Below are 25,364 nucleotides of genomic sequence, written 5' to 3'. Positions count from 1 at the left end.
GGGCCATACAGGCCATCTAGTCCAACCCCCTGCTCAACGCAGGATTAGCCCTAAGCATCCTAAAGCAAATATACTTTGACAAGTCAACAATAGTGAAAGGCTTATTTTACTTTCAGTCTCTTCGGGTTTTTTTGTTTGTTTTTAATCTCTTTTTTCTAGGCTTGGGACAGGGCGTCACTATTTTTATGTTGAAAATTCTCTTGCAGAGAATCAGAGAGAACTTGCTTCATAAACCACTGTTTTTAATGGAGGCCCTTCACATGACAGTTACCTTTCTGATGCTATCCCACTCTAACCAATAGGGAACAATGATCCACTGTAATGATTCTCCGTCAGCCCTTGGGTGGACTAGCCTAGACACGCTAATTCACACTGTCAGAATGGAAGTGGGATTGGGGCTGTTTCAACAAGGGATCGGAAGTATTTCCTGTTCTCTGTGCTGACCTTAATGGACCTTGCAGATCTGTTTCCAGACGTCCTAAAACAAGTTGGACAATCAACAGCGTCAGGCAGTTTTCTCTTGCAGTATCAGTTTTATAGAACTACAGAGCTGGAAGGGGCCATCCAGGCCATCTAGTCCAACCCACTGAGGAAAGTAGGATCAGCCTAAAGCATCAGTGAAAAGTATCTGTCCAAGCTGCTCCTTGAAGACGGCCAGTGAGGGGGAGCTCACCATCTCCTTAGGCAGCCCATTCCACTGCTGAACTACTCTATGAAGCCCCCCCCTCCCATATCTAGCTGGTACTGTTCTTTATGAATTGTTCTTAGCTGAAAATAAGAATCCAGTAGCATCTTAAAGATGATGATAATATGCTTATAGCCGTCCCCTTCCCGGTGGCCTCAGATTAACAACATATATTTCAATATGAGCTTTTGTAAAACAGAATGTAGTTATTCCAGCATGGAACAGGCTTCCTCTGGAGGTAGCGGGTTCTCCATTTTAGGAGATTTTTAAACAGAGGGTAGAGAGCCATCTGACAGAGAGGATGATTCTGTGAAAGCAAAGGGGTGGCAGGTGACAGTGGATGAGCGAGAGGGTTGTAAGTTTCCTGCATGGTGCAGGGGGTTGGACTAGATGACCCAGGAGGTACCTTCCAACTCTATGATTCTATGATGAAGAAACCAAAAGGGAAGGGGCATCAGCAGGGTGCTAATATCTGAAGCAGCGGTGCATGCACCTGAAAGCTTATTAAACTTCGCAGGTGAAGATGCCAGTATCTGAAGCAGCATTGCATGCACATGCATGCTTATACCCAGAATGAAACTTCGCTGGTCTTAAGATCTCAAGAAGCATTGCATGCACGGGAATGCTTATAACCAGATTCAAACTTTGGACCCGCAGGAGGAAATTTAGGTCTCCGCAGGACTTCCCAAAGGGCCTCCTGGGACTTTGCCCAGCTCAGGACTAAACTCTGCCCCTCCCCTTTCGCCTCCTGGCAGGTCAATGACAGTTGGGACCGTTGGCCGCCCCACGCCAAACCCATTCGAAAAGCAGCCTGCGGCTAGCGGGAGGCAGCAGAAAGGCCTCTCCTGATTGGTCCTTTTCGAGCCCAGCCGTCCCAACAACAGCCCAACTCTTCCAGCCACAAAAACATCCGGGAAGGTCTGGCCGGGCGCCCCTGGCCAATGAGCGCTCGCGGCGCGCCGGCCAATCCGCCGGCGCGCATTTGGGCGGCCTTTTCAAAACACCCCGGCCTCCGCCCCGCCCCCTCATCCCTTTAACTTCGCGATTTGACCTCTGTCTCCTTCCGCCGTTCCATCAACTCGGAAAAAAAAAACCAAAACGCAAGGGGAAGGCGGCCGCGCCAGCCTCGTTCATGCCAGAGACGAACCTCAGCGCCGGGACTGTACCGCCCCGGTATATTAAAAAAAAATACCCCCACAGAAAAATAAAAATAAAACCTTGACGCGACCGCATCACCCGACTCGAGCGTCCCTCCGCGCGGGAGGCAAAACAAAAGCAACAGGCGGGGCCGCCGCGGGCGCGTCACGTGGCCGCGAAGGGGGCGTGGCCAGGGGGTGGCCGTTGCTCTCGGCCGGGCCCGACTCCATTTTGAGCTCTCGCTGAGGCGCGTCTGCCCGGCTGCGGAGGCGTCCGGAGATGGTGTCGCCGCCGGCCTTGCGCTGACTCCGGGGCCGGGGGAAGGCCGGGGCTTGAAGAAGGGGCCGGGGAGCCGGAGCCAGGGCGCGGCGGCGGCGGCGGCTGGATGCGGGACTTCTGCCGAGGGAAGGCCCACAGCTGTCGGCGTCGCTCTCGGCCTCCGCCCCTTCTTCAGCCCCCGACGTCCTCCCCGAGGGAAGAAGGCCCCGAGGCGCCGCTGAAGTGAGTCGGCCGCCCTTCCCTCCCAAGGCGGATGGGGCGGGGCAGGAGGGCCTCTTTGTCTCCCGGTGGGGGGGGGGGGATAAGCCTGCAGGGCTCCTTGGAAGGGGGGGCGGGGGAGTGTTTTTAAAAAGCAACGCAACGGGCCGGTTTGCAAGGAGGGCAGCAACCAGGCCGTCCTGGGGAAAATGCCTTCAGGCGGCCTTAAGAGGGGATTGGACGGGTTCGTGCCCCTAGTTATTTTTTATTTATTTATTATTTATTTATATATCGCCCTCCCCGAAGGCTCAGTGGTTTGGAATCTGGTAAAAGATACAGATAATGTGTGGTAACAGCAGGTGATAACAGCAATAACATAAAACCAGAGTCCAGTGGCACCCTTAAGACCAACAAAGATTTATTCAAGGCGTGAGCTTTCGAGTGCAAGCACAATAAAATCAGAGTCCTGTAGAACCTTTAAGACCAACAAAGACTTATTCAAGGCGTGAGCTTTCGAGTGCAGGCCCTCTTGCTTGTACTCAAAGCTCACGCCTTGAATAAATCTTTGTTGGTCTTAAAGGTGCTGCTCGACTCTGATTTTGTTGTGCTACTTCAGGCCAACACGGCTACCCATTTGAATCTAACATAACAACAATAACATTAGAGAATGATGGAACTGCAATGATGAATGATTGAACTCTCAGGCAGGAGGTCGATGCAGAGGCAGATTTTCTCTCTCTTGTGCTGAGCTGGATGGCTCAGGGTCGCCCGACCTGATCTGGGTGGTGTAGGGTAGCTTGGAAACCTCGGTTAGCATTTGGGTGACAGACCCCCAAGGAAATCAGAGTCCGGCAGCACCAGATCGACAAAGATTTATTCAAGGAACTCACACCTTGAATAAATCTTTGTTGGTCTTAAAGGTGCTGCTGGACTCTGATGTTGTTGTGCTCCTTCAGACCAACCCATTTGAATAGATCCAAGGAAGTCCAGGCTTGTTAGACAAAGGCAGGCTGTGATGAAACACCTCTGCTCCTTTCTTGCTCTGACCTGGGTGGTGCAAGGTAGCCCAACTTGGTCAGGTTTTGGAAACCCCAGTTAGAACTCGAAGGTTGATTAGTGATTATCACATCACATTACATAATATTTTGATTTCTAGTAGCCTCAAAAGTCCCCCTCCCCCATTTTTCAACGTGCTCTCTTCAGACTTATTATTTGTTTTAATAATATTTCTCTGCTGTTTTCCTATGGTTCCTATCTTTCTTACAAAACTTACTTACAAAACCACTTGAAATTAATATCATCCGTCTTTAAGATGCTCCTGGATTTCAGTTTTCCTTTTGCTATGTCAGGATAATGCTGCTATGGTGTTCTTTAGGTGTTGGAAATATTTGGCTAGAGGGTGAGCCTGGGCAAAGGTGGAAAGGGAGAGTTGCCTGAAAAGCAGGAGAGGGCCAATGAGATGAGAGTCCTGCAGTGCCTTGAGGGTACTAGAAAGGGGGCTTATTTATTGAGCAAGGAGGTTGCATGCCTTGGAATGGGTGAGTGCGGGCTGATCAGGAGTGAGTCTTTTATGGAAGGGGGCAGGGTGTGTGCTCCTGTGGAACGTGATCAAAGTCTTGCAGGATCACGGTCTAGTGATAGGCTAGGGGTGAACAGAAGACTCTCTGGAAGCTCAGATTGGAGGAGCAATGCCTGGGGTAATATGATGGGGGCTAAAAATTTTGCTGAGGGTTTCCTGAGCAGGGAGAGGTCTGTGTTCTAGAGAAGAGTAGCAAAGAAAACTGGGGAAGGCATTTGTAATGAACCTAGATTGTGATATTTCTTGGGAGGACAGAATTGAATTGCTTGGGAAGACAGTAGAGAAAAAATGAGGAATTAGCAAATTCTGGAATGGTAGCAATGTTAGTGATCTACTGTGAAAACATTTAAAAACAGTGGTGGTAGAGAAAGCAGATTAATGCTGTTTTTCACATCAAGCAAAAGATTCTTCAGGAGGGAAGGTGTGTGTCTGCATGAGATGTATGTGTGAGATAGAGGAACTAATCAGAACTTGGCTTGTACCAGCATTGTCTCCTGCATATGTGGGTGTTATAGTAATCTAGGGCTAGGATTTGGAGCGACTTCCATTAATTATTGTCCCTTGTGTACCAAGGGCTTATTAAATCTGGCCTCAAGCTCTGATCCTGAGGATCTTAACTTTGAGGACCAATACAGATGAAAAAGTAGCTGGAGATATGTACTTAATCTACTCCTGCCTCAACTTCTCGGGACTGTGTGCATGTAAATGGAATTTATAGGGTGAACAAAGATCACCTCCGTTTTCTGAACAAAAGAAAGTTGGGGTTGTACCATGTACACAAGTGTCCATCAACTAGTAATGAGGCAGGAGTAGCAGGATCTAGTGAAGCTCCCATTGTGTTGGGAATGTATTAAAACTTTGTAGATAACCCCTCACAAGGCCGTAAACATCCACTAGAGGACATCAGTGTTGTCTTCTAGAATGGACAGTCGGAGGTGAACTCATTGGGACCCATTGATTTCAGTGGGTCTTCATGGCACAGGGCTGCGATGTGATTGTCAAAATGCTGGAGCTAGTTGTTTGTGTCTGTGGATGTGTGCTTCTTTCTTCCTCCTCCCCCTCCCTTTTGCTTGGTCATATATGGAATTTGCTGCCACCCCTGTGTACGTGACAACTGCTCTTCTACACTTCCCCTCCTTCTACATTTCCCCTCCTCCCCTCGGGCAGCCTCTCTGTTAAATGCGCCCTGTGAAAAAGGGGGAGGAGTTCCATTGTTTTCAGTGTGAGCCCAAGCAACATCATGTCTCTTGTCTCTCTGTCACTCAAGACTATTGCCACCCAGTGTAAAAAAATATTAGACAGATGGAGCTGTTAAAAATACATAGTTTAAGGCATTTTCCCAAGGATTGTTAGCTTCTTAGATTGGAATTTTCACATTTGTCTTGGGAATTCAGATAGATGTGGATTACAGATACTTCATAGCTATAAACAAATGTCACATTTTCGATTTTTAAAATTCGGTATCTGAGACTTAGAATATATTTTTCCCCCTCTTCTAAGATGAAGGATACTGGAGTGGAAGAACAGATGGGCACTTGGCTCTTCAAGCAGCTGAAGCTTCATTTAGAACAAGAATGGAAATACCAACCTCAGGAGAAGGGCTTGAGCCTGATCGAGTGCACTGCAGAGGTGAGGAGGCGCTTGTGCTCGGGGACAGGGATTCATAGTGGAGCAGCAGCCGTGGCAAAATCTTCCAAAGGAACTGTCAAAAGTACAGCTTCCTCTTCACACGGCCTTTGTTTTGCAAGTAGAAATCTTGCTTTCAACCCATATTGGCTCTTTGAACACTGGAGGCCATCAAGCCCCAGTTAAGTTCTGCTAAAGCTTTTTGATCTTACTTAGAGAGCATTTAGTACAGGCTTTCTCAGCCAGGGTTTCATGAAACCCTGGAAGGGTTTCTCAAATGGGTGGGAATTAATTAATTTATATATATGTTTAAAATAGTCATGTTGACCCACCCCATAGCCAATTATGGGCCTTGAGAGGGTGAGAAGGGGAGGGGCCCCAGGTGGGCATATACACAACTATGCTTCCCAACCATATTCTGCACTATCTCACCACTTCTGGGGTTTCTCGGTGGTCACTGTCCCGTACACGTCATTGGAGCATTCAGTCGTCAGTACTGGGTAACAGAACCATATTTTTATCACAGGTACTTGGACATGCTCATTTTGGAACAATCTTATTGCTAGTGGCAGTTTTTTGCTGAGTCCGTCCCATGGCACTGCACTCTTAAGAACCTGAATGGTGTGATGCTGGTCCTTACAAATTGAAGAAGATGAAAGTTTAAGAATGTAGTTTGGCCTGGGTGACTGTGGGAGCTTGGAGAACCAAAGTCGGGTCGCTTCTCAGCACTGCCTCGCCATGTGATTTTAGGCAGGAGCTGGCAGTGGCCAGGCCACAAGCAGTGTAAGCGACGTATGATTTCTTCTGTAAGTGCCCTTTGGAAAAATGAAGGAAGTTAATGAGGGCAGCCTCTCATTTCCTTGTAAGAAGAGAGCCTTCTAGGCATCTGCTTGGTATGCTCTTTATCCTGGCCCTGAGTGCTTTGCTTTGCAGTGACCTCATTGACCAATAGGGGGGATGCCTCCTGGGTTCTTCAATCTGGGGAGGAACTCTCTCTAGTCTGGCTGCTTAGATGATATTGGGGCAGGATGGGAGTAGTTCTTGCCCCCAGGGCGCTTGGCTAGAGTGTGTTTTTCTGATCTCACCACCATTCCCCCACTTGAAGAAGCGTGTGATCACTCCTATAGACAGGCATCCAAAAACAGTAGCTTACCTTGAATCTGATTTCCTCTGCCCCTCCTCTGACAGGGAGAGTGGTATGGGCTTGCTCCTAAAGTTGTGCTGATTTTAGATCCACACAGAAAGAATCAAGGCTTCTGTCTGCTTTCATGGGGACTTTGTGGCTGTGTGCAATCAGGGAAAGCACCTGTCTCGTTCTTCAAACTGGAGGCTGGTGGGAGCTCTCTCAAACATGTTGACTCCAAACTTTCTGCCCCTTTTGTTGTGCTTCCGAGGTTCAGTGCCATGTCTGAGAGTGTCCCTGCTCTTGGAGGAGGGAAGGAACTTTCTGTTCTTTAGATGAGCTTAATCTTTGTCTTCCTACAGAATGAAAACACTTTATGTCCAAGGCTGAGGAACGCAAAAGTAGAAGATCTCTGGAGCCTGACCAACTTCTTTGGGTTTGCCATGGAAACATTTGTCCTGGCTGTCAACATTCTGGACAGATTTTTGGCACTTATGAAGGTATTTAAAGTGGAAGCTTTTAGCAAGGGTCAGAATGTGTCCCGATTGTCTTGAGCAGGGCATCCCAACCTTTTCGAGCCGTTTTGAACCTTTTGGAGTTCCAAAACAGGCTGGTGGGCATAATCACAAAATGACTGTCACAGGAGGTAAAGCTGTCCCAGAACGTCGGGGAAGAAGGTTGTGTATAATTCTAATCATACCTCTTCAACACTGTAAGGCCAAACTCTGTTTAAAAGCATGCCTCTTAATCTGCACAGCCAATTAGAACCCTCCTGGGCAAAAACCCCAGCTAGCCCCACTTACTTTTCGAAAACACTTTGTGGGTATGAGGAAAGGTATCATGATCTCCACAGGTGTGACATTGCGATCCTTGGTCTTGACCTTGGACTCTCACAGGTTTTGTCACCAGTTTTGCACTCGAAAAGCAATAAGATTATTAATCACTGCGCATTTAGAACCATTCAACTATTTATTATATTTCTATATGGCCCTCCCTTTTGGCTCAGGACAGTTTACATATAACGAGGGGATGTGCTATAACAAGGTAATTCATACATTCAAGTAAAGAATAGTAGCAGATAATAACTGGTAACGGTGTGGATAACATCTAATTAACCTGCTAACCGTACAAGAGTGAGTTAATTAGCTACCTATACAACAATGATTCCGTGAGAAGACCAGCAGGGATTCAGTATGTTGTGGGCAGACATTCAGAATCAGTATTCAGAATTGGGAAATTCACTTCAGGACATCCCATCTTGTTAAACATTGGAGTGCACATGTGTAATATTTAGCAATTCTGTGTTTTTGTTCTCCAGTTTCCTCCCTGTGCCGCTTGCTACCTTGCTCTCAACAATAATTGCTGTCATGTCCTTTTAAATGTGATCCATAGAATCCTGCCCAGTGTCAAGTCTGCCAATCATACCTATTGTGGAACTTATAATAAATTGTTTTTCATTTTTAGCTGTTTAAATGCCTGGTCTAGGGTTATGGACTGAGCTAGTCTAGCTTTCTGATGTAAGGATCTTGTCCTACTGACTAGCTCGTGGTGGATGAATGCAGGCCATTCATGTAACATGTTACAGTTGTCATCCACTACATATGATTGTCACTGTCATAGTTGTTAAGTGTTCTTTTCCTCCCCAGGTGAAACCAAAGCATTTGTCCTGCATTGGAGTCTGTTGTTTCCAGCTGGCCGCTCGAGTGGTCGAAGAGGAATGCAACATCCCGTCCCTCCATGATGTCATCCGCATCAGCCAATGCAAATGCACCGTGTCTGACCTGAAGCGGATGGAAAAGATAATCTCGGAAAAACTGCACTTTGATTTCAAAGCTACTACTGCCTTAACCTTTTTGCACTTGTACCATACTATTGTACTCTGTCATACCTCAGAAAGGTAAATATCAGCACGGTTTATTTATCTGTTTTCTTTTTAAAAACATTTTTGCCTTCCCTGTTACATCTTTTAAGACTTCCTTAACTGTGTATTGGTTTTAGGTGCAGTCCTGGTTGACATGTGACATTTATGTGCTCATGCATATGAGAGGTTACCTCTTATTAAGTATGCGAGCTTCTTTGTCTAACTCTGTTTTTGTTTTCATCTTGTTCCTTATAGGAAAGAATTGCTGAATCTTGACAAACTGGAAGCACAACTCAAAGCTTGTAACTGCCGACTAGTTTTTTCAAAAGCAAAAGTAAGTAAATCTGATGGCTATTCAGCAGTTTAGCCACGGTGGAGTCACGGGTTTCTGAACTAAATGTGTGTTTGTGTCGTTTCAGCCATCCATCTTGGCCTTGTGCCTTCTCACTCTTGAAGTACAGACTTTGGAATCCATTGAATTGTTTGAGATTGTCATGCATGTTCAGAAGCATTCAAAGGTAAAAAAAAATGACTATATAGGGTATTTTTACCCCTTGGTCTCTGGAATCTTCTTTGTATAATGAAATGCTTGTTTGGAAATCTTCCACATGTACAAATGAAAGGCAGATGTCTTAAGGCCAGAAGGCAACTTTAGAAGTTTTTTTTTTTAATGCAATAAATGGTCTTTGGGAAGTGAAATGAAAGAAATTTTCTCACCCCATTGAGTGTCATGCAGGGATTGTGAAGAAGAGATAGAAGCTGCAGGGAGGAAGCCTGAGGCAGCAGATTCGTTATGGTTGCTGCATCTGAGCAACTCATATTTGATAGTGGAGGTTGTGCATTTGTCAGCAGTTTTCCCTGCCATCTAGGTGTTAAAATTGCTTTTGAGGTAAGATAAGAGCTGGTGCTGGTATAGTGGATAAGAATGGCAGACAAGGACTCCAGGGAATCTGGGTTAGAGTCCCTATTACCATGGAAGCCCACTGAGAGGGCCTTTCAGACTTTCACTCTGGTCTGCCTCACTGGATTGTTGTGGGGGACATGATTTTCAAACACTACTTTGAGTCCCAACTTGGGAGTAAAGGGATATAATAAATATAAATAAATGAATGAAAATCTACGTTGTGAATATCTTTTGAAAATACGCCCATCTGAAAAGACTCCTTTCCCAATGCAAATACGCCCTTCCCTATAAAAATCTAATATAAGTTGTAGAAGACTTTTTGTAAGATCTTTACTAGCTCAGCATTAGATGTGCTGTGATGAAAACCCCTATCTCATAGCAGACACTGGCATGTGAGAAGCAGCAAATAAGTAGTGGCAAAAACACTGAGCACAGGTGACATTCTGGCATGTTTGTGAAAGGCCCCTCGGTGGCGGAAAGTGCTGTCAAGTCACAGCTGACTTACTGCGACTCCTGTAGGGTTTTCCCGTAGGTGGTTTGCCATTGCCTTTGCATGACAACCATGGACCTCCTTGGTGGTCTAGCCCAATACTAACCAGGGCCTGACTCTCTTAACTTCTAAGGTCTGGCAAGATGGAGGGAGCCAGGGCCACTCAGGTCAGGGTTTGTAAGGCTACCCGAAGTTGTGCTTACCTGCTCAGCATATCACCTGGACTTACAGACGTTGACAGACTCATTTGATGTCAGCTTCTTGGGAATTTTGATATTTGCATTCAGGCAAGTGTGCTCTTTATAATCCCAGCAGCAGCAGCAGCATCCTATGCATCTTTGAGGTCCCATTGTATTAATTTATTTCCAAGTTAGTGGTTATAGGATATTAGCTGTTCTAAATGTTATTCTCTCTTTTTTTTTAATCCCTGTAACTGTAAAAATTCTTTGTTTCTTTGTTCAAGATAAGCGACAGCGACTTGCTGTACTGGAGAGAGCTGGTCTCGAAATGTTTAGCAGACTACTCCTCTCCAGCATGCTGTAAGCCGGATCACAAAAAGCTAGTCTGGATTGTTTCAAGACGTACCGCCCAAAACCTTCAGAACAGCTACTACAGTGTTCCTGAGTTGCCTACCATCCCTGAGGCTGGATGCTTTGATGAAAGTGAGAGGTAGGCCCCAGCGGCAATTGACTCACCGAGACAACACTAAAACAGACTTGTAATGAGCACCTCTGACGTTGCTCTCGACTGAGTGAGTAGTAACACAGAGCTTGTGGTTAGGTTCCATCAAGTCGTTTCCGACTGGTGAACCAAGACCCGCCATCCAATTCTGCCTGCAGTCGTTACTTTTAAGTTTTTGTAAGGTCGATCCATTAATGTCTTTGATTCTATCTTGTAGCACAAAGTTAAGAATCCCTTAATGCAGAGGCTTCATTGGGGAAGGGCTGTGGCTTGTGGGTAGAGCATCTGCTTTGCATACAGAAGGTCTGGCATCCTTAATTAAAACAGTTAGCTAGCAGATGATGTAGAACAGGGGTAGTCAACCTGCGGTCCTCCAGATGTCCATGGACTACAATTCCCATGAGCCCCTGCCAGCATTTGCTGGCAGGGGCTCATGGGAATTGTAGTCCATGGACACCTGGAGGACTGCAGGTTGACTACCCCTCATCTAGAACACCTGAGTGCTTGGGGAACTGGTGTCAGTCAAAGTAGACAATGCTGAGGTTGACAGACCAGTGGTCTGACGTGTGTACAGACAGAGTAGCCCTTCTTAGAATCTCCTAGAGCAGGGGTAGTCAAATTGCGGCCCTCGAGATGTCCATGGACTACAGTTCCCATGAGCCCCTGCTCATGTAGTCCATGGACATCTGGAGGGCTGCAGTTTGACTACCCCTGTAGAGTCTACTGCTGTGCTAACTTTACAAAGCAAGAGTTCCTTCTTGGACCTGTGAATGGTTGGGCTGTGTTGTATTTCTGCATTTGCTTAAGAACACTAAGCACTTTGCAGGTTAGATCAGTTATCCCAGTTCTTCCAACAAAAAACTGGACTGGGTAAATGTTTTCGGAGTTATTCCAGTAAATGCTACTGGAGTAATCAGCCAGTGGTCCAGGAGATAATCACCCGAGGTTGATTGCCATTTTGCTTGTATAATTCTTGGGAGTGGTCACTTATAAAATATCTCCCTGCTTCTGCTTTAAAGATATGGGCTATCTGTACTCATTTCATTTTACACAGTGCACATGTGGACCTGGGTGCATCAGCCCAGTGACAAAATACGGATTTCAAAATTGCTCCATATAGAATTTATAGCGAGTGGCGGCATAACTGTGGCGAATCAATTGGCACAACTGTGTAATCCTTGGATTAAATGCCTAGGAGTTGCTGACCAAAAGCCCCCCCAAAAGGATTTATACGTCCTGCTGACGACTAGTGGAAATTTCATAGTCCACTAACTGGCTTTGCAAGCAGGTTTAAATGCCAAAGGCCCTTTTGAGGACGATGGCATTTCCAAGCTAGCTGCAAGCCAGTAGGAGTTAGGAAGGCTGAAGCAGCAATAGCCTCCAATCCTCTTTGTGTTATACAAGTGAAGAAAGCTTCCCGTGTGGTTAAATGACACCTGCAAACATTTTGGGGGCGTAGATCTTCATGTGTGACTGATATGTGATTTATTGCCTCCTCCTGTTCTAGTGAGGACTCCTGTGAAGATATGAGCTGTGGAGAAGAAAGTCTGAGCAGTTCTCCTCGGGACTTGGAAAGCACTTTCTTCTTTGACCTCAAACCCAAAGCCAAGTGGCAGGCTCTCTTCTGACTCGCTTTGCTGCATGGAGCTGTTGAAACGAATGGTGGGGCTTCTTGTAATAAGTAGCTAAGCGCATTAAGTCCCCAAACCGTGTCATGTACTTTCCCCTTGGTGTAATAAAATCAGAGTCCAGTAGCACCTTTAAGACTAACAAAGATTTATTCAAGGCTTGAGCTTTCGGGTGCAAGCACGCTTGCACTCAAAAGCTCATGCTTTGAATAAATCTGTATTGATCTTAACGGTGCTACTGGAATCTGATTTTATTGTGCTCCTTCAGACCAACAAGGCTACCCATTTGAATCTTTCCCTTTAGCGTGGCAGTCAAGTCAAATGTAGCAAGGTTTAGACCTCTTTGGCCAACTGAGGCTTCAGCAAGATGCATTAAAAGGCATGCTGAGTCTTGGGATTTTACAAGTTGCTGAATGGGAAACCTCAGGTATACAAGGTTAGATCTTAACGAGAGGCTTGGGTGGATTGGCTAATCTGCCAAGAAGTATGTGCTTTATTTCATTTGAGACTGAAGTACTTAACCAAAACTTTAGTTGTGCATTCTTTTAAAGGAAGGAGTGTTGTTGCTTTTTTTACATTAAATTTCAGGAAGCCTGTTTAATTGGGCAGATGTTCAGCTTATATAGGGAGGTCAGAGCCAGATCCCAGCTGATTAATATGCGCTAGGATATGTATTAGTATTAATAGGTGAAGATCTGATTCGAGATCTGTACTTTTCCTTAGAAAAATCTTAAGTGTTAACATTCAAGAAGCATTGCGATGAAATTAGAAAGACAAATAGTCCATGTAGATGTCATGTTCCTTTTAACTACTCACTCCTGTAGCTTATTCCAGTATTTTTTCCATTGTCGTAAACCAAGTCCGTATCATAACACGTTTGCATGCTTAAGTGAAACCTGTTAGCGGAAAAGCAGTTGATTTATGCGGAAGTGTCGGTAAAATGTGAAGTTGATAAAAGTGGTTGTAATGACACTTAATTGCTTGCGATTTTTTTCCCTTTTGAAGCACAGACTTTGTGGTTGCATTACTTATTTACTTAGTATTTTCAAGCATATGCAAAGTGAGCAAAAGAAGAAAAAATGTACTCTGTAGCAAGATGTCAAAATTAGTGATGCCAGGGTAGAAATGAAGAGGGTGACAGAAATTAGGATTGTAAACCGCGATTTCTTCAGGTTGTAGCCACAAATTCTGTAGCTGTTTGTGTAGACTGAAATGCAGATGTGAATGGTAATGACGTGCGGTGTGTGTGCCCTGATTTTTATAAAGGAAGAAAAAGTTTACAAAAATATGTAAAAATGTAAATTAAAATTTGTACAAAAAAATGAAAAGGCAAAATAAGCTTCAATGCTGTATTTTTACAGTGTGTATGTAACTTTCTATAGGTATGTTGCATGTAGATATTAATTTATTGTATCTTGTATATGATATAAATACTGTATATTGAAGGCTTGCTTTTTTTGGTACTGCGAGCCTGAATGTCAAAAAGATGTTTTTCTGGAAGCTATTTTCTCTCAAAGGTAACTCGGATCTCTTTGCTTCAATTCAATAAAACCAAATGCATTTCCTGTTGGGAGTCTGCTGTGATTTTGGCAAGGGTAACCTTGGTTGAAAAAGCCTGGGTTAAAGGTTATTTCAGCCTAACAATCTTGATTATGCATATTTGGATTCTGTTTACAAGTTGACAGGACAGATTTCTCTCCTGTCTCTTGAGCCTAGCTGAATTGCTTTAGCCAAGAGACTCCCCCCCAAAGGAGTTTAAGATGGAGTGAGCAAAATTTGCTCAAGAACAGTAGTAAATTAATTTAATCTCTTTGACCTGTATAGATAATACTTATGCAAAAGCTAAAAGCCATCAAATTAATAACAATTAGTAGTAATTAGGATAGGATATACAAAAATATACTTACAAAAGTATTAGAATATATTAATAATATTAGAACAAATTAGAAGTAAAACATAAGATTTGAAAATACGTTGTTTACCATAGATATTTAACATACGTATTGTGATATATATAAGATAAAATAGAGTATTAGTTACAGGGATGAAAAATCAATTTGTTCAACCTCATGAACATGGACAAATCAATTAAAATTTGCCTATGCTTTAGACATTCTTGCTAATCTTATTTTGGTAGAGGGGAATTTTGCTACTTTATGGGAGACGTTTGGGTCTTTAGTCCTTAACAAAAATTTAAGATATCACTATTCTTATCCTTATCTGTGGTTCCTCTATATATTTGTGAAACAGTCTTGGGGATGGAATGTGTCTGGCTGTTTGAGTTGCTGGCTGCACCCTAATTGGTCCTGCCCCTACAGCTCCCTCCCTCCCTGGACACTAGTTACTTTCCTCTCAGACACACAGCCCTGCCAGACCCAATACGAGCCCTCATTCCCACCTATTGCTCTTGCTGCGAGGGAGGCACAGAGAGAGTTGCTCCAAGCTGCTGACAGACACAGAGAGCCACCCCTGCTGCAGCGGTGGGAGAGAGACAAGAGAGCTGTTCCAAACTGCACACCAGCCCTCCTTCCCTCCTGAAAAACCAGCCCTGATTACCTGCTATGCCTTCTGCTGCGAGCGCCCGTTGCATTCCTGCTTGCAATGAGCTTTCTTGCTAGTAATACAGCTGAACATCTGGTATAATGTGACAGCAATGGTCAGCTAAGGAGAGGAGAGGATAAATCCTTTTCAAGCCCTGCAGAGCATACCCAGTGATTGAGAAGGGACTGGGGGGGGGGCAATTCCAAATAGCCATCTCTTGCCTCCCTCCCGTGTTTCCTGTGGTGTGCAGCCATTTTATTGCCTCCTGTTCATCAAAGAACAGGGTGTTACTGGACAACAGTGTCTGCTCTACATTTATTTATGGCACAAATAGACTACACCAGGATTTTACATCAAGTCCTGATTCAGCTTCTTCCCATTGTTCATTATTTTTGGGGTAATGTCCTGCCTCAAGAATTGTTTTAGGAAACTGGAAAATTTGGCCTTTTCTGTTTCATTTGGTTAATAAAAGGTATTATGTAAATTACATTCAGAATTTTTTTGGATTTCACTTTGCTCTGGCCATCTGTTAACAGTTGTGGAAACTGATTCAGAAGAAGAAGAATTGGTTCTTACATGCTGCTTTTCTCAAGCAAAGGAGTCTCAAAGCGGCTTACAGTCGCCTTCCCTTTCCTCTCCCCACAACAGACACCCTGTGGGGTGGGTGAGGCTGAGAGAGCCCTGATATTCCCGCTCGGTCAGACCAGCTTTATCAGTGCCGTGGGGACCCCAAGGTCACCCAGCTGGCTGCCTGTGGGGGAGTGCAGAATCAAACCCAGCTTAGAAGTCTACGCTCCTCACCACTACACCAAATAACAGAGCAAGAGTTCCCCGAAAATAAATGTTTTATAATTTTGCTCCCAGGGTCAGTGTCCCCCGCTGCTTCTGAAAAGCTGTTCTCTAAGCAGGAGGCAGTAACTGAAAAGGCCCTGACTTTCTTGCAGAACTCACCTTTGGGAAGGACGTACTGACAATATCCTTAAAACATTTCTAGGAATACAACCCATTGAGTAAACCAGAGTAAATTCTGAGTAGACTCTCCGAGAATGACACTGTTAGCAGCTGAGAGTTCATACCCATGAGGATGAGGTGGTGGGGTGGGTTGTATTACTTGAGACCACCCAGCATAGACTAGTTTTGCAAGTTCTGCTGCCTTAGAAAAGACAGCACAGCAGAGAGAAAGGTTCCCTCCCTTTAACCCATGGCATAACTAAAATCAGTGTGCTCACTGCTACCAGAAGATGTGACAAGGGAGCCGAGAAAGCACCAGGCCCTCATGTGTGACCTGGCTGGCGGAGTAAAGTTGCCCAATTCCTGGAGATTTGAGGGCAGTGGGGCAGACTTTGGGGGAGGGCATTCACCCCCTGGAGCTGCCATTTCCTCCAAGGGTTTGGAAATCAATTGTATGTCCAGGAGAACCTAAAGCTCACATGAGGCATGCATGTACAAAAGCCATGAAGGAAGGTTTGCCAACCTCCAGGCAGAGCCTAAAGAGTCCACTTCCCAGGCTCCACTCCCAAATATTCTGGAGGTGGCAACCCTACATGTGTGCAATTCAGCCAGTTATTCTGCTAAGTTTTGCCCAGTTGTATGTTTTTTTAGTCCACCCCCCCCCCACTCACTCCCGTTGTTCTTCTCCATGACTCCTTATTCCAGCCCCTGCTCTTTATGTAGGTAGGGTTGGCAGCTCCGCTTTGAGAAAAGCCTGAAAATTGGGCGGGGGGGGGGGGGAGAGCGGGGAGGCCAAACTGAGTCTCCCCAGATGTCCATGGACTACAATCCCCTTAGGGCAGGGGTAGTCAAACTGCGGCCCTCCAGATGTCCATGGACTACAATTCCCATGAGCCCCTGCCAGCTGGCAGGGGCTCATGGGAATTGTAGTCCATGGACATCTGGAGGGCCGCAGTTTGACTACCCCTGCCTTAGGGGCTCATGGGGATTGTAGTCCATGGACATCTGGAGAGCTACAATTCGGCCGCCCCTGGAGCACAGCATGGGACCAGCCCACCTTCCCAATCCTGAGCAACCTCCTCCTTCGGTGCAGAGGCTAGAAATGTAGACAGGCCTTGGGGGAGGCCATTCAAGTTTGGGCTTGAAACGCGCACAGATCCTGTTGCAGATCCATGCTCCTCCTGCCCCCTCTGGCCTCGAGCCTTTTTTTCAAAGCACCCATTTCGGTTAAAAGTCATGCGCAAGCCGCCCAAATTACTTTTATTCCCATGCAATGGGGCTGCATTTGTATGTCCCCCCCCCTGTATTTATGATTCTTATACTACTACTACTTTGCTCTTTTGCACAGTAGCAGATCCTGTTGCAAATTCATGTTCCTCCTGTCTCCCTCCGGCCTCGAGCCTCTTTCTTAAAGTACCCATTTCGGTTAAAGGCATGCGCAAGCCGCCCAAGCTCCCCCCCCCCCCATGTAATGGGGCTGCATCTGTGGGTTTTTGTCCTGCATTTATTTTATGATTATTATTATCGCTACTCCTTTGCTCTTTTGCACGCTCGCAGATCCTGTTGCAGATCCATGCGCCTTCCTATCTCCCTCCGGCCTGGAGCCTCTTTCTTAAAGCACCCATTTCGGATAAAGACATGCGCGAGATCCTTTCCCCCCCCCCCCATGCAATGGGCTTGCATTTTTCCCCCCTGTATTTATTTGATGATTCTTCTTATTGCCACTCCTTTGGCCCTTTGCACTCCAGCCGGCCTCTCTCGGCACAGCGCTGGTTAAAACCAGCGAGCGACCTGCTGGGCGGTGCATCGGCGGGGACAGGATGCAGGCAGGGGGGCCTTTCCTGTGCGCGGACCCAGCCCTGCCCGCGCGCTCCGGGGGCCGCTTGCCCCGCCAGGCCGGAGCGAGGAACGTGGCTTGCAGAGGCGCGCAACCGGCCGTCCGGATCCCCGCGCATGGGTGAGAGCCGCGGAGCATGGCGATGGGGCGCCGTGCAGCGCATGGGGCGAGGCCGGGCTGCGGGGGAGCGCGGAGACACCCACTCGCCGGGCGGTGCTTGCACGTCTCCTCCGGCCGCCGCGAGCCGCCTGCCCCCGGGAGATGCGCGCATTTCTTTTCTCTTTCCAAAAAGGCTTCTTTCCCCTGCTGCTTTCCCCCTTGGTCCCGTCCATTGCTGCGATGCAGCATTGCGGGGATTTAAAAAGGAAAAAAAAAAAACCCAGCCACCCCAGTCGTCCGGAGTTATTTTATTTCTGACTGCAGGCATAGCCTTAAATGCATAAGGGTTCGCTGGCTGCCTCCCCGTTTCGTTGGCTCATGCGCCGTTTTTGGAGTGCGGCCGATCGGTCGTTAATCCGGATCGCACAGGGAAATCCCATTCTGCACACATAGGATGATGCGCTTCCAGTGTGCTTTGGCAGCTGTGCGGAACAGGAAAATCTTCTTCTAAAGTGGATTGAAAGTGATGTATCCATTGCGTGCAGAATAAAATGTCAGAGGCCAATGCTGTGGCCAAGAGACCTCTGCGATGTTGTAGGATTCCGGTGTGTTTTTTTTTAAGGGGGGGGGAGATTCTTATGTTTTCTTGTGCAGCATTTGAGATTGAATTTGGTCTGTAGGTTCCTTGGGGCAGGGACCTGTCCCTTTCTAACTCGTCTGGTTTAGACTTAGAGAATGTACATTTGCAGTGCTAGGATCCGATTGAGGCCACTCAGCAGGGCAGGCTGATGCTGCTCCATAAAGCATCCAAAATAAAGGTTTACCTAATTATGGAGCCATGGCATTCCAGGTGTCCATTGACTACAGTCACCATAGCCCTGATGTTGTGGATCAGACAGTAATAATTCAAACAGGTCCAGGGGCCTTGATGGTCCAGGAATGCCTTGATGGGTTTCTGGGGGTGGAGAGAGGGACGGGGCAGGGGCCCTTTAGATCAGGGGTAGTCAACCTGTGGTCCTCCAGATGTTCATGAACCACAATTCCCATGAGCCCCTGCCAGCAAACGCTGGCAGGGGCTCATGGGAATTGTAGTTCGTGAACATCTGGAGGACCACAGGTTGACTACCCCTGCTTTAGATGTTGTTGGTTGTGCCTGGTCACAACCAAATGCCTGGCAGAAGATCTCCCTTTTGCAGGCCCTGCAGAACTGTTTGAGCTCCGTCAGGGCCCTGATCTCCTCTGGGAGCTCGTTCCACCAGGTGGGGGCCAGGACAAAGAAGGCTCTGGCCCTGATTGAGGCGAGGCAGGCTTCTTTAGGGCCAGGGATCATTAGCCGGTTGGTGGCAGCGGAGCGTCCTTCGAACAATTCAAGCCTCAGTATGCCAGAGAAATCTGACAGGACATGTTCTCCGCCATGCTTACTCCAAAAGCACCTGAGCTAGGACTGGTTGGTTTGGTTTGTATCATGTGCATTGACTTCAGAGCAGTGCTTGGAACAATCCCCGCCTGTAAATATCGAAACTTTGAGTATCAGACTCCGGAATGTGAGATCCGGATTCTAATTCCCCACTCTGCCATTGAAGCTTGCTGGGTGACGAAGGGTGCTTGCACTCAAATGAATCCTGAATAAATCTTTGTTGGCCTTAAAGGTGTCACTGGACACTCAGCCTATTTTTGGTCTCCGCTGGGGAGACGAAGTGAATGAAATATAAAATAACCGTATCTCCATGTGTTCTTTCTTCTTTCCTCCCCCCCACCCCGCCCTCCAGTAGCGAGTGGGAGTCAAGAAAGTGCTGCGGATCCAGAGATTCGTATGGAAGTCTTCGCAAGAAGGTTAAGAAGGAAGCCCAAAGCAAACATCTAAATACTGGACAAGCGGCAACAGGATTGCTCCAGGGAAGAAGCATTCGGGGCGGGCCCCTCGTTGAGCGCCAGACCAGACGATCGACCGTGAGTTGGTCCGAGGAGAGCTACCCCAAAGCAGGGGCTTCCCTCCCCCCCACCAAATAGCTATGGGGGAGAAGTCTCACACATGCCCCTACTGCGGGAAAGGCTTCCGGCGCAGCTCCCACCTGACGCGGCACCTCGCCATCCACTCTGGGCTGCAGCGCCCCCTAGGGGGCAAACGCCTCGGGCAGCAGGTCCCGGAGGAAGACCGCCCGTACACCTGCAACTATTGTGGGAAGTCCTTTGCCCGCAGCACTCACCTGGCCCGGCACCAGGAGACCCACTCGGGGGAGAGGCCGTACAAGTGCACCTACTGCGGGAAGGCCTTTGGGCGCAACTCCCACCTGACGCGCCACCACAGCACGCACACCGGCGAGCGCCCGTACGAGTGCGGGGTCTGCGGCAAAGCGTTCACCCGCAGCGCTCACGTCACGCGCCACCAGGGCACGCACACGGGAGAGAGGCCTTTCCGCTGCGCCCGCTGCGGCAAACGGTTCACCCGCAGCGCTCACCTCCAGCGTCACCAGGGCATCCACAGTGGGGATAAGCCGTTCTCCTGTGGCCACTGTGGGAAGGGGTTCACGCGCAATGCCCACCTCGAGCGCCACCGTGCCACTCATTCGGGCGAGAAGCCCTTCAAATGTGCCAGCTGCGGGAAAGGTTTCGGGGCTGCCTCCCACCTCGTTCGGCACCAGAGGACCCACAAGGTATAGCGGGCTGGAAGTGCTCCCAGATCCCTCCAGACCTGGATTTCGAAATGGCCAATCTTGTAGTGCCGGGTGGATTTTGGTCTTGATAAATGGGTCTTCTCCACCTGTTTGCTCTGTTCCAAAATAGCCAAGTCTTCAGCTGTGGTGATTTGAGGCAGAACCGAACTTTAAACGTGTTGGGAAATATGCTGGAGACACAGCGGTGTAATATCGAAACCACCACTAGATGGAGCAAAACAGGTCCAGATGAGGAAAGAGCAACAACAACAAAATACAGGGACACCAGTGATAAATATACGGCTTCTGAGAATCGAGAATGGAAAAGATCGTTTTGGATACGGGACTTGCAAACTGTTCACGAAGGACAGGAATCAAATCCGCTTGACTCCATGTCGCCCCATTGCTTTTTCCCTTCAGTGCCTCAAATGAAGGCCAGTTCATAATTCCTGGTTGTTGATTTTTTTTTCTTGTTAAAGCCCAAACAGCATAAGAAATGTGTGGAAGCTGTCTGCAAAAGCGACCAGAGAGCTCCAAGGATATGGAGTTACGTTCACAGTCCCTGGAGGAGAATGACCATTTCTGGTGACTGTCTTGGACTGAGTTTGGAGTAATCCTGTTTTCTTCTCTTTTCCTCCTCCAGTCTTCTCCTTGTGTTTCAGCTCCAGCCTGTGACTAAGTAAATATTTATAATTGCACTGATCTGCCTACGGTGGCAAAGGGAACAGTACCAGAGCATAGGAGTGTTATGTGTGTGTCTGAGTATTTTAGCAGGAAAAAAGGCGACCTTCTTTCTTGGGAGGCCAACTTTCAGAACTCACTCAGCCTCTGTCACAACTTTTCCAGGGCAAAACCTGCTTCACACTTCTGCTCTCTGGCCTTTAGCCTCAATAACAATCTTTTGACACATTGACCATTTTACAGGTGGGAAACTGAGGTGGAGATACTGATTTTTTTTTCCTGGTCAGTTGCTGGGGGATGCTGAACAGAATGTCAAGCCAGTGCTTCCGGAGCATACAAGCTCTGGGATATGGCGTTATGATGTGTTTCATATCGCACACTATCCCAGTGACTCTTACCTTGCTTTCTTATATCAGCGGCTGTGGTAGTTATACTGATAATGCTTTACAGCAGGGGTAGTCAACCTGTGGTCCTCCAGATGCCCATGGACTACAATTCCCATGAGCCCCTGCCAGCATTTGGGGGGCTCATGGGAATTGCAGTCCATGAACATCTGGAGGACCACAGGTTGACTACCTCTGCTTTACAGTATAACTCTAATATTGTCTAGGACAAGCAGAATTGGACTGCAGATTAGTTGATTTTGGGGGGAATTATTTTAAAAACAGTCTTTTCCCCTCTGTGTTTTGATAGAGGGACGGGCTGAGGCAGATAAAACTGACAAACTACATTAATCGACTGTCTGAAAACAAACCGATCTCAGCAGCTTTCCTGCGCAGAAAAAGAAAAAGGATGGAGACCGGGCGGGGGAGGGGGAATCACTTTCGTAAATGGACAAAAGCTGTAACAGGACATCTGGCTGCTGTGCATTGTTGCACTGGCAGGACAGCAGCAAGAGACTACTAGCTAGAGTCCTCACGACATTCTTGTCACTCACACGTGCTCCCTGGCAAAGGTATCTCACGTGGCTTTTTCCAAGATCTTGTCACAGTGATCCGTCCCGGCGGCCCTGTTCCTTGTGAGTGTCAGTGATCGGAAGTGCAGGGAATGAGTATTTTTGGAATGTGCCAATGCCACAGAAGGGCCTCATCTTCTATCAGGTTTCCTATGTGGGTCACCTGCCATGCCACTAACTGAATCACATGGCTTGGCCGCAGCAGCTATGCGTGCTTGGATACGATACCTGTGATTTAGGCTCCCTGGAATTTGGGAGATCCAACCAAGAAACATCTCATCACGCTTGGGAGAATGGCAGTCATGGCTGAAAGCTGACACCAGCTCACAAATCCTATCTTGGTTACGTTGAATGGGAAATACTTCAAAACGATTCTATCAGTTTACTAAATGCCGGTTTAATATTTTTTTTTCCAACTAACCTGAAATAACTAATCCCAAAGGGAAACTCCACTGATATGCAGCCAGCCAGCCTTCTGCTGGTTTTTCCTCCCTTGGATGGACTTCTACAAAATGGAAGACCCTTATCTTCTCTGCATCCAAATCTTTCTTCGGTGAGCAGAACAAAAATCATAGCCTGGGGGAAAGAAGGCCAAGAGTGACTGATCAAGCCACACTTGTTTCATGGTCCGGCATAATCGTGTTTTCTTTCTCTGTGTGATCTTATATGCCAGCAAAGAGACAGCTGCAATATGAGTTTGCCTCTTAGGAACTGAAAAACCACACCAAGACTGCCATTTTCTCTCTCTCCAGTTGCTAGAACAATAAGGAAATGCCGAGACCATGATTCCTAACCTTGTCTGTCCAGTATTCCTTGTAGTAAAAACTCTGATTGTTGGCTTGCTTTCTTTTAACATTTCCAGAACTCATGAACTGGCAGAGCCACGTTTGATGGCTTGTCACCACCATAGGATAGTTGGGCATCATTCTCTCCAAAGTCAGACTTTTAGGTTTCTTCATGAAGATTCCCCTGGGTAATCCACTTTGCCACACTAAGAGTTGTGGAACCAGGTGACTTTTCCACTCAATCTCACCTAATTCTCCTCTTCGTTAGAGCCTCTGTCCCATGTGGCTTTTGTTCAGGCAGGTTCCATAATCCCCAGCATAGCCTTTATAGTGGTCAAAGGATGCCCCCACCTCCTTGTTTCAGGAGTAGATAATGCTAAGTCTTGGTGATATGTCAATTCTTCTTGACTTGTTGGGGGGGGGGTCAATCTCACCAGTAGGAAAAGGGTCAGTGCAATCTGGTCCCAAATGTGGTCTTCATCCACAGCAGGTGTCTTAACACTGATATCTAACCCTTCCTTTGATGGAAACACCTGGGAGCAGTAGAAGAAACAAAGACCAAGAGACCCATGCTTTCCTGTCTCTTCCAGGTAACCATGTGAATCTTCTTCTAAGAGGAAGATTGCATCCTGTGATGGAGCTTAGAGAAAAGAAAGAAGCTAAAACAGGTGAAAAAGGAGAGCAAGGGAGCAGGAGGGGAGAAGGAGCAATCAGGTGGGCCTATAAATACCCTGTGCTCAAAGGTTCAAAATATCTGCTGTTGTCCCTGAATCTTACAATTGTGTTGTATGAAGCATGAAGACGGTGAATTGCTCCTTCTCGATCTGTCTTGGAGTAAAAAGGCAGCATTTCAAATCTCTTCTCCGCATATATTAAATAATCCCCCCTTTTCGTTCTCCTTTACTTTTTAAAGCACTTTTATAGTGTATACTAGCATCGAAGCCCGTTCCTAAGAACATGCCTTGAAAGGGCCCCCTCCCCTGGGCCCTGGCTAGGGAGCTTAAGGTGGCTTTGGGCTGCAGTTTGCAGCCAGATCAAGTGGGGCAGGCAGGGGCTGGCCAGCTCGATAGCAGGCCCAGGACAGAGCTCCTTAGCGAGCAGTCAGCAGGCCGGGAGGCCCTTGTCAGCAGGCCCAGCCTAGCAGGCCAAAAGGCCCTCATTAGCAAGCCTCCTACCACAACCCTTTGCCCAGAGCCCTCTCCCCTTACCTGCTGATGGCCCCAGGCCTGGAGAGGAGACGACTGAGAGGGGATCTGATAACCATCTTCAAGTATTTAAAAGGCTGCCATGTAGAGGATGGAGCAGAGTTGTTCTCCCTTGCCCCGGAGGGATGGACCAGAACGAATGGGATGAAATTAATTCAAAAGAAGAGGAAGAGTTGGTTCTTATATGCCGCTTTTCTCTACCCGAAGGAGTCTCAAAGCGGCTTACAATCATCTTCCCTTCCTCTCCTCACAACAGATACCCTGTGGGGTGGGTGAGGCTGAGAGAGCCCTGATATCGCTGCTCGGTCAGAACAGTTTTATCAGTGCCGTGGCGAGCCCAAGGTCACCCAGCTGGTTGCATGTGGGGGAGCGCAGAATCGAACCCGGCATGCCAGATTAGAAGTCCGCACTCCTAACCACTACACCAAACTGGCTCTCTTAGGTGCAACTGGTTGGCTACCATAAACAGGATGCTGGACTAGATGGCTCACTGGTCTGTAACTTCCGTTCTTAGGACCCACCCACAGTATTCCCTTGCAGCAACGAACACCTTGTGTACTCGTTGCTTAATACAAGGAAAGCTAGTCTGATATCAAGGGAGAGCCACTAGTCCCCGAAATCCTGCTGTGCTTGTTGAGAGCATCCCATTGCTTGTGGCGGGCCATTTCACAGTCTGTCTACCAAGCAATGCAGTTTCTTGTGTAAACAAATGACGTTTTTCTTCCTTTCTGGAAAGAGACGCATCTCGGAAGTGCGGAAACTACAGCTGTGAAGGGCGAGGAGGCCTAAAATCTAGGCTGCTGATCTTCCCTAAAGCTTATTGTCTGGGTTTATGTTTAATCCTTCAAGTATTGGCCTGAATAAATACTAGAGTTGTATTTAATTCAAAGCAATGTGGAGCCTTCCTCCATTACAAGGAGCTTTCTTCTGTCAGAAGAGCTTCTTTGGCCACGTTTAGCTGAGCGGAGTGGCAGGATCCAAACTGTTGCGTCGTTCTCATTGGTAAATACTTGTATTTGCTTGGTGCTGAGAGTATCTAAGTTCCTTCAGTTCCTCCTGCTCAGTAACTAGTTCAACTATAGCGTTTTTTAAATTATTATTATTTTTTACCATGGCTCAGCTTGGTGTTTTGTCCCCCCCGTCCCCCCCCTGAACTATTGTGTATGGCTTTCTTCCAGAGGAGGGTAGCAAGTTGACTTCATTTCGCTTGTGTATTGGTCAAGAGTGGGGATAGGCCAGGATTTATTTGGAGTTGTTCCAGGGGTAGTCAACCTGCGGCCCTCCAGATGTCCATGGCCTACAATTCCCATGAGCCCCTGCCAGCAAATGCTGGCAGGGGCTCATGGGGATTGTAGGCCATGGACATCTGGAGGGCCGCAGTTTGACTACCCCTGGTTTGGACTGTGGATTTTTTAATACTTTTTAAAAATTATTATTATTATATTGCCAATGGGTATGCTCTAAA

At 47.1% G+C, this 25,364-nt stretch overlaps 2 protein-coding genes across 4 annotated transcripts; both read left to right on the top strand.

Moving 5' to 3' along the window:
• The first annotated feature begins 2,005 nt into the window (after positions 1-2,005).
• Positions 2,006-13,756, top strand: CCNG2 (cyclin G2). The gene is made up of 8 exons (XM_077301107.1): positions 2,006-2,323; positions 5,379-5,507; positions 6,990-7,127; positions 8,274-8,524; positions 8,744-8,822; positions 8,908-9,006; positions 10,346-10,551; positions 12,071-13,756. The coding sequence occupies exons 2-8, from the start codon at positions 5,379-5,381 to the stop codon at positions 12,189-12,191; spliced, it is 1,023 nt and encodes a 340-aa protein (XP_077157222.1). The 5' UTR covers positions 2,006-2,323; the 3' UTR covers positions 12,192-13,756.
• A 3,743-nt stretch (positions 13,757-17,499) lies between these two features.
• LOC143819444 (uncharacterized) lies at positions 17,500-22,745 on the top strand. Of its 3 annotated transcripts, none has more exons than XR_013224977.1 (3): positions 17,500-17,640; positions 19,389-21,381; positions 21,522-22,745. XR_013224977.1 is itself a non-coding variant. In XM_077301105.1 (2 exons), the coding sequence occupies exon 2, from the start codon at positions 19,632-19,634 to the stop codon at positions 20,277-20,279; it is 648 nt and encodes a 215-aa protein (XP_077157220.1). In that variant the 5' UTR covers positions 17,500-17,640; positions 19,389-19,631; the 3' UTR covers positions 20,280-21,457. The 3 variants fall into 3 exon arrangements, 1 of the variants encoding a protein (XP_077157220.1); XR_013224976.1 differs by having other exon boundaries at positions 19,389-21,409; XM_077301105.1 differs by lacking the exon at positions 21,522-22,745 and having other exon boundaries at positions 19,389-21,457.
• The last annotated feature ends 2,619 nt before the right edge of the window (positions 22,746-25,364 follow it).

This window comes from Paroedura picta, chromosome 10, assembly GCF_049243985.1.
Source record: "Paroedura picta isolate Pp20150507F chromosome 10, Ppicta_v3.0, whole genome shotgun sequence".
In the NCBI taxonomy this organism is placed as follows: domain Eukaryota; kingdom Metazoa; phylum Chordata; class Lepidosauria; order Squamata; family Gekkonidae; genus Paroedura; species Paroedura picta.
Note: the sequence above shows the minus strand (reverse complement) of the source record. Positions and strands in the feature narration are given on the sequence as shown.

Excerpts from the sequence above, each read along its gene's own strand:
- CCNG2 (XM_077301107.1), top strand. The coding sequence starts at position 5,379 with ATGAAGGATACTGGAGTGGAAGAACAGATGGGCACTTGGCTCTTCAAG. Across the intron at positions 5,508-6,989 it reads TGATCGAGTGCACTGCAGAG|AATGAAAACACTTTATGTCC; the intron begins GTGAGGAGGCGC and ends GTCTTCCTACAG. Across the intron at positions 10,552-12,070 it reads TGCTTTGATGAAAGTGAGAG|TGAGGACTCCTGTGAAGATA; the intron begins GTAGGCCCCAGC and ends CTCCTGTTCTAG.
- LOC143819444 (XM_077301105.1), top strand. The coding sequence starts at position 19,632 with ATGGGGGAGAAGTCTCACACATGCCCCTACTGCGGGAAAGGCTTCCGG.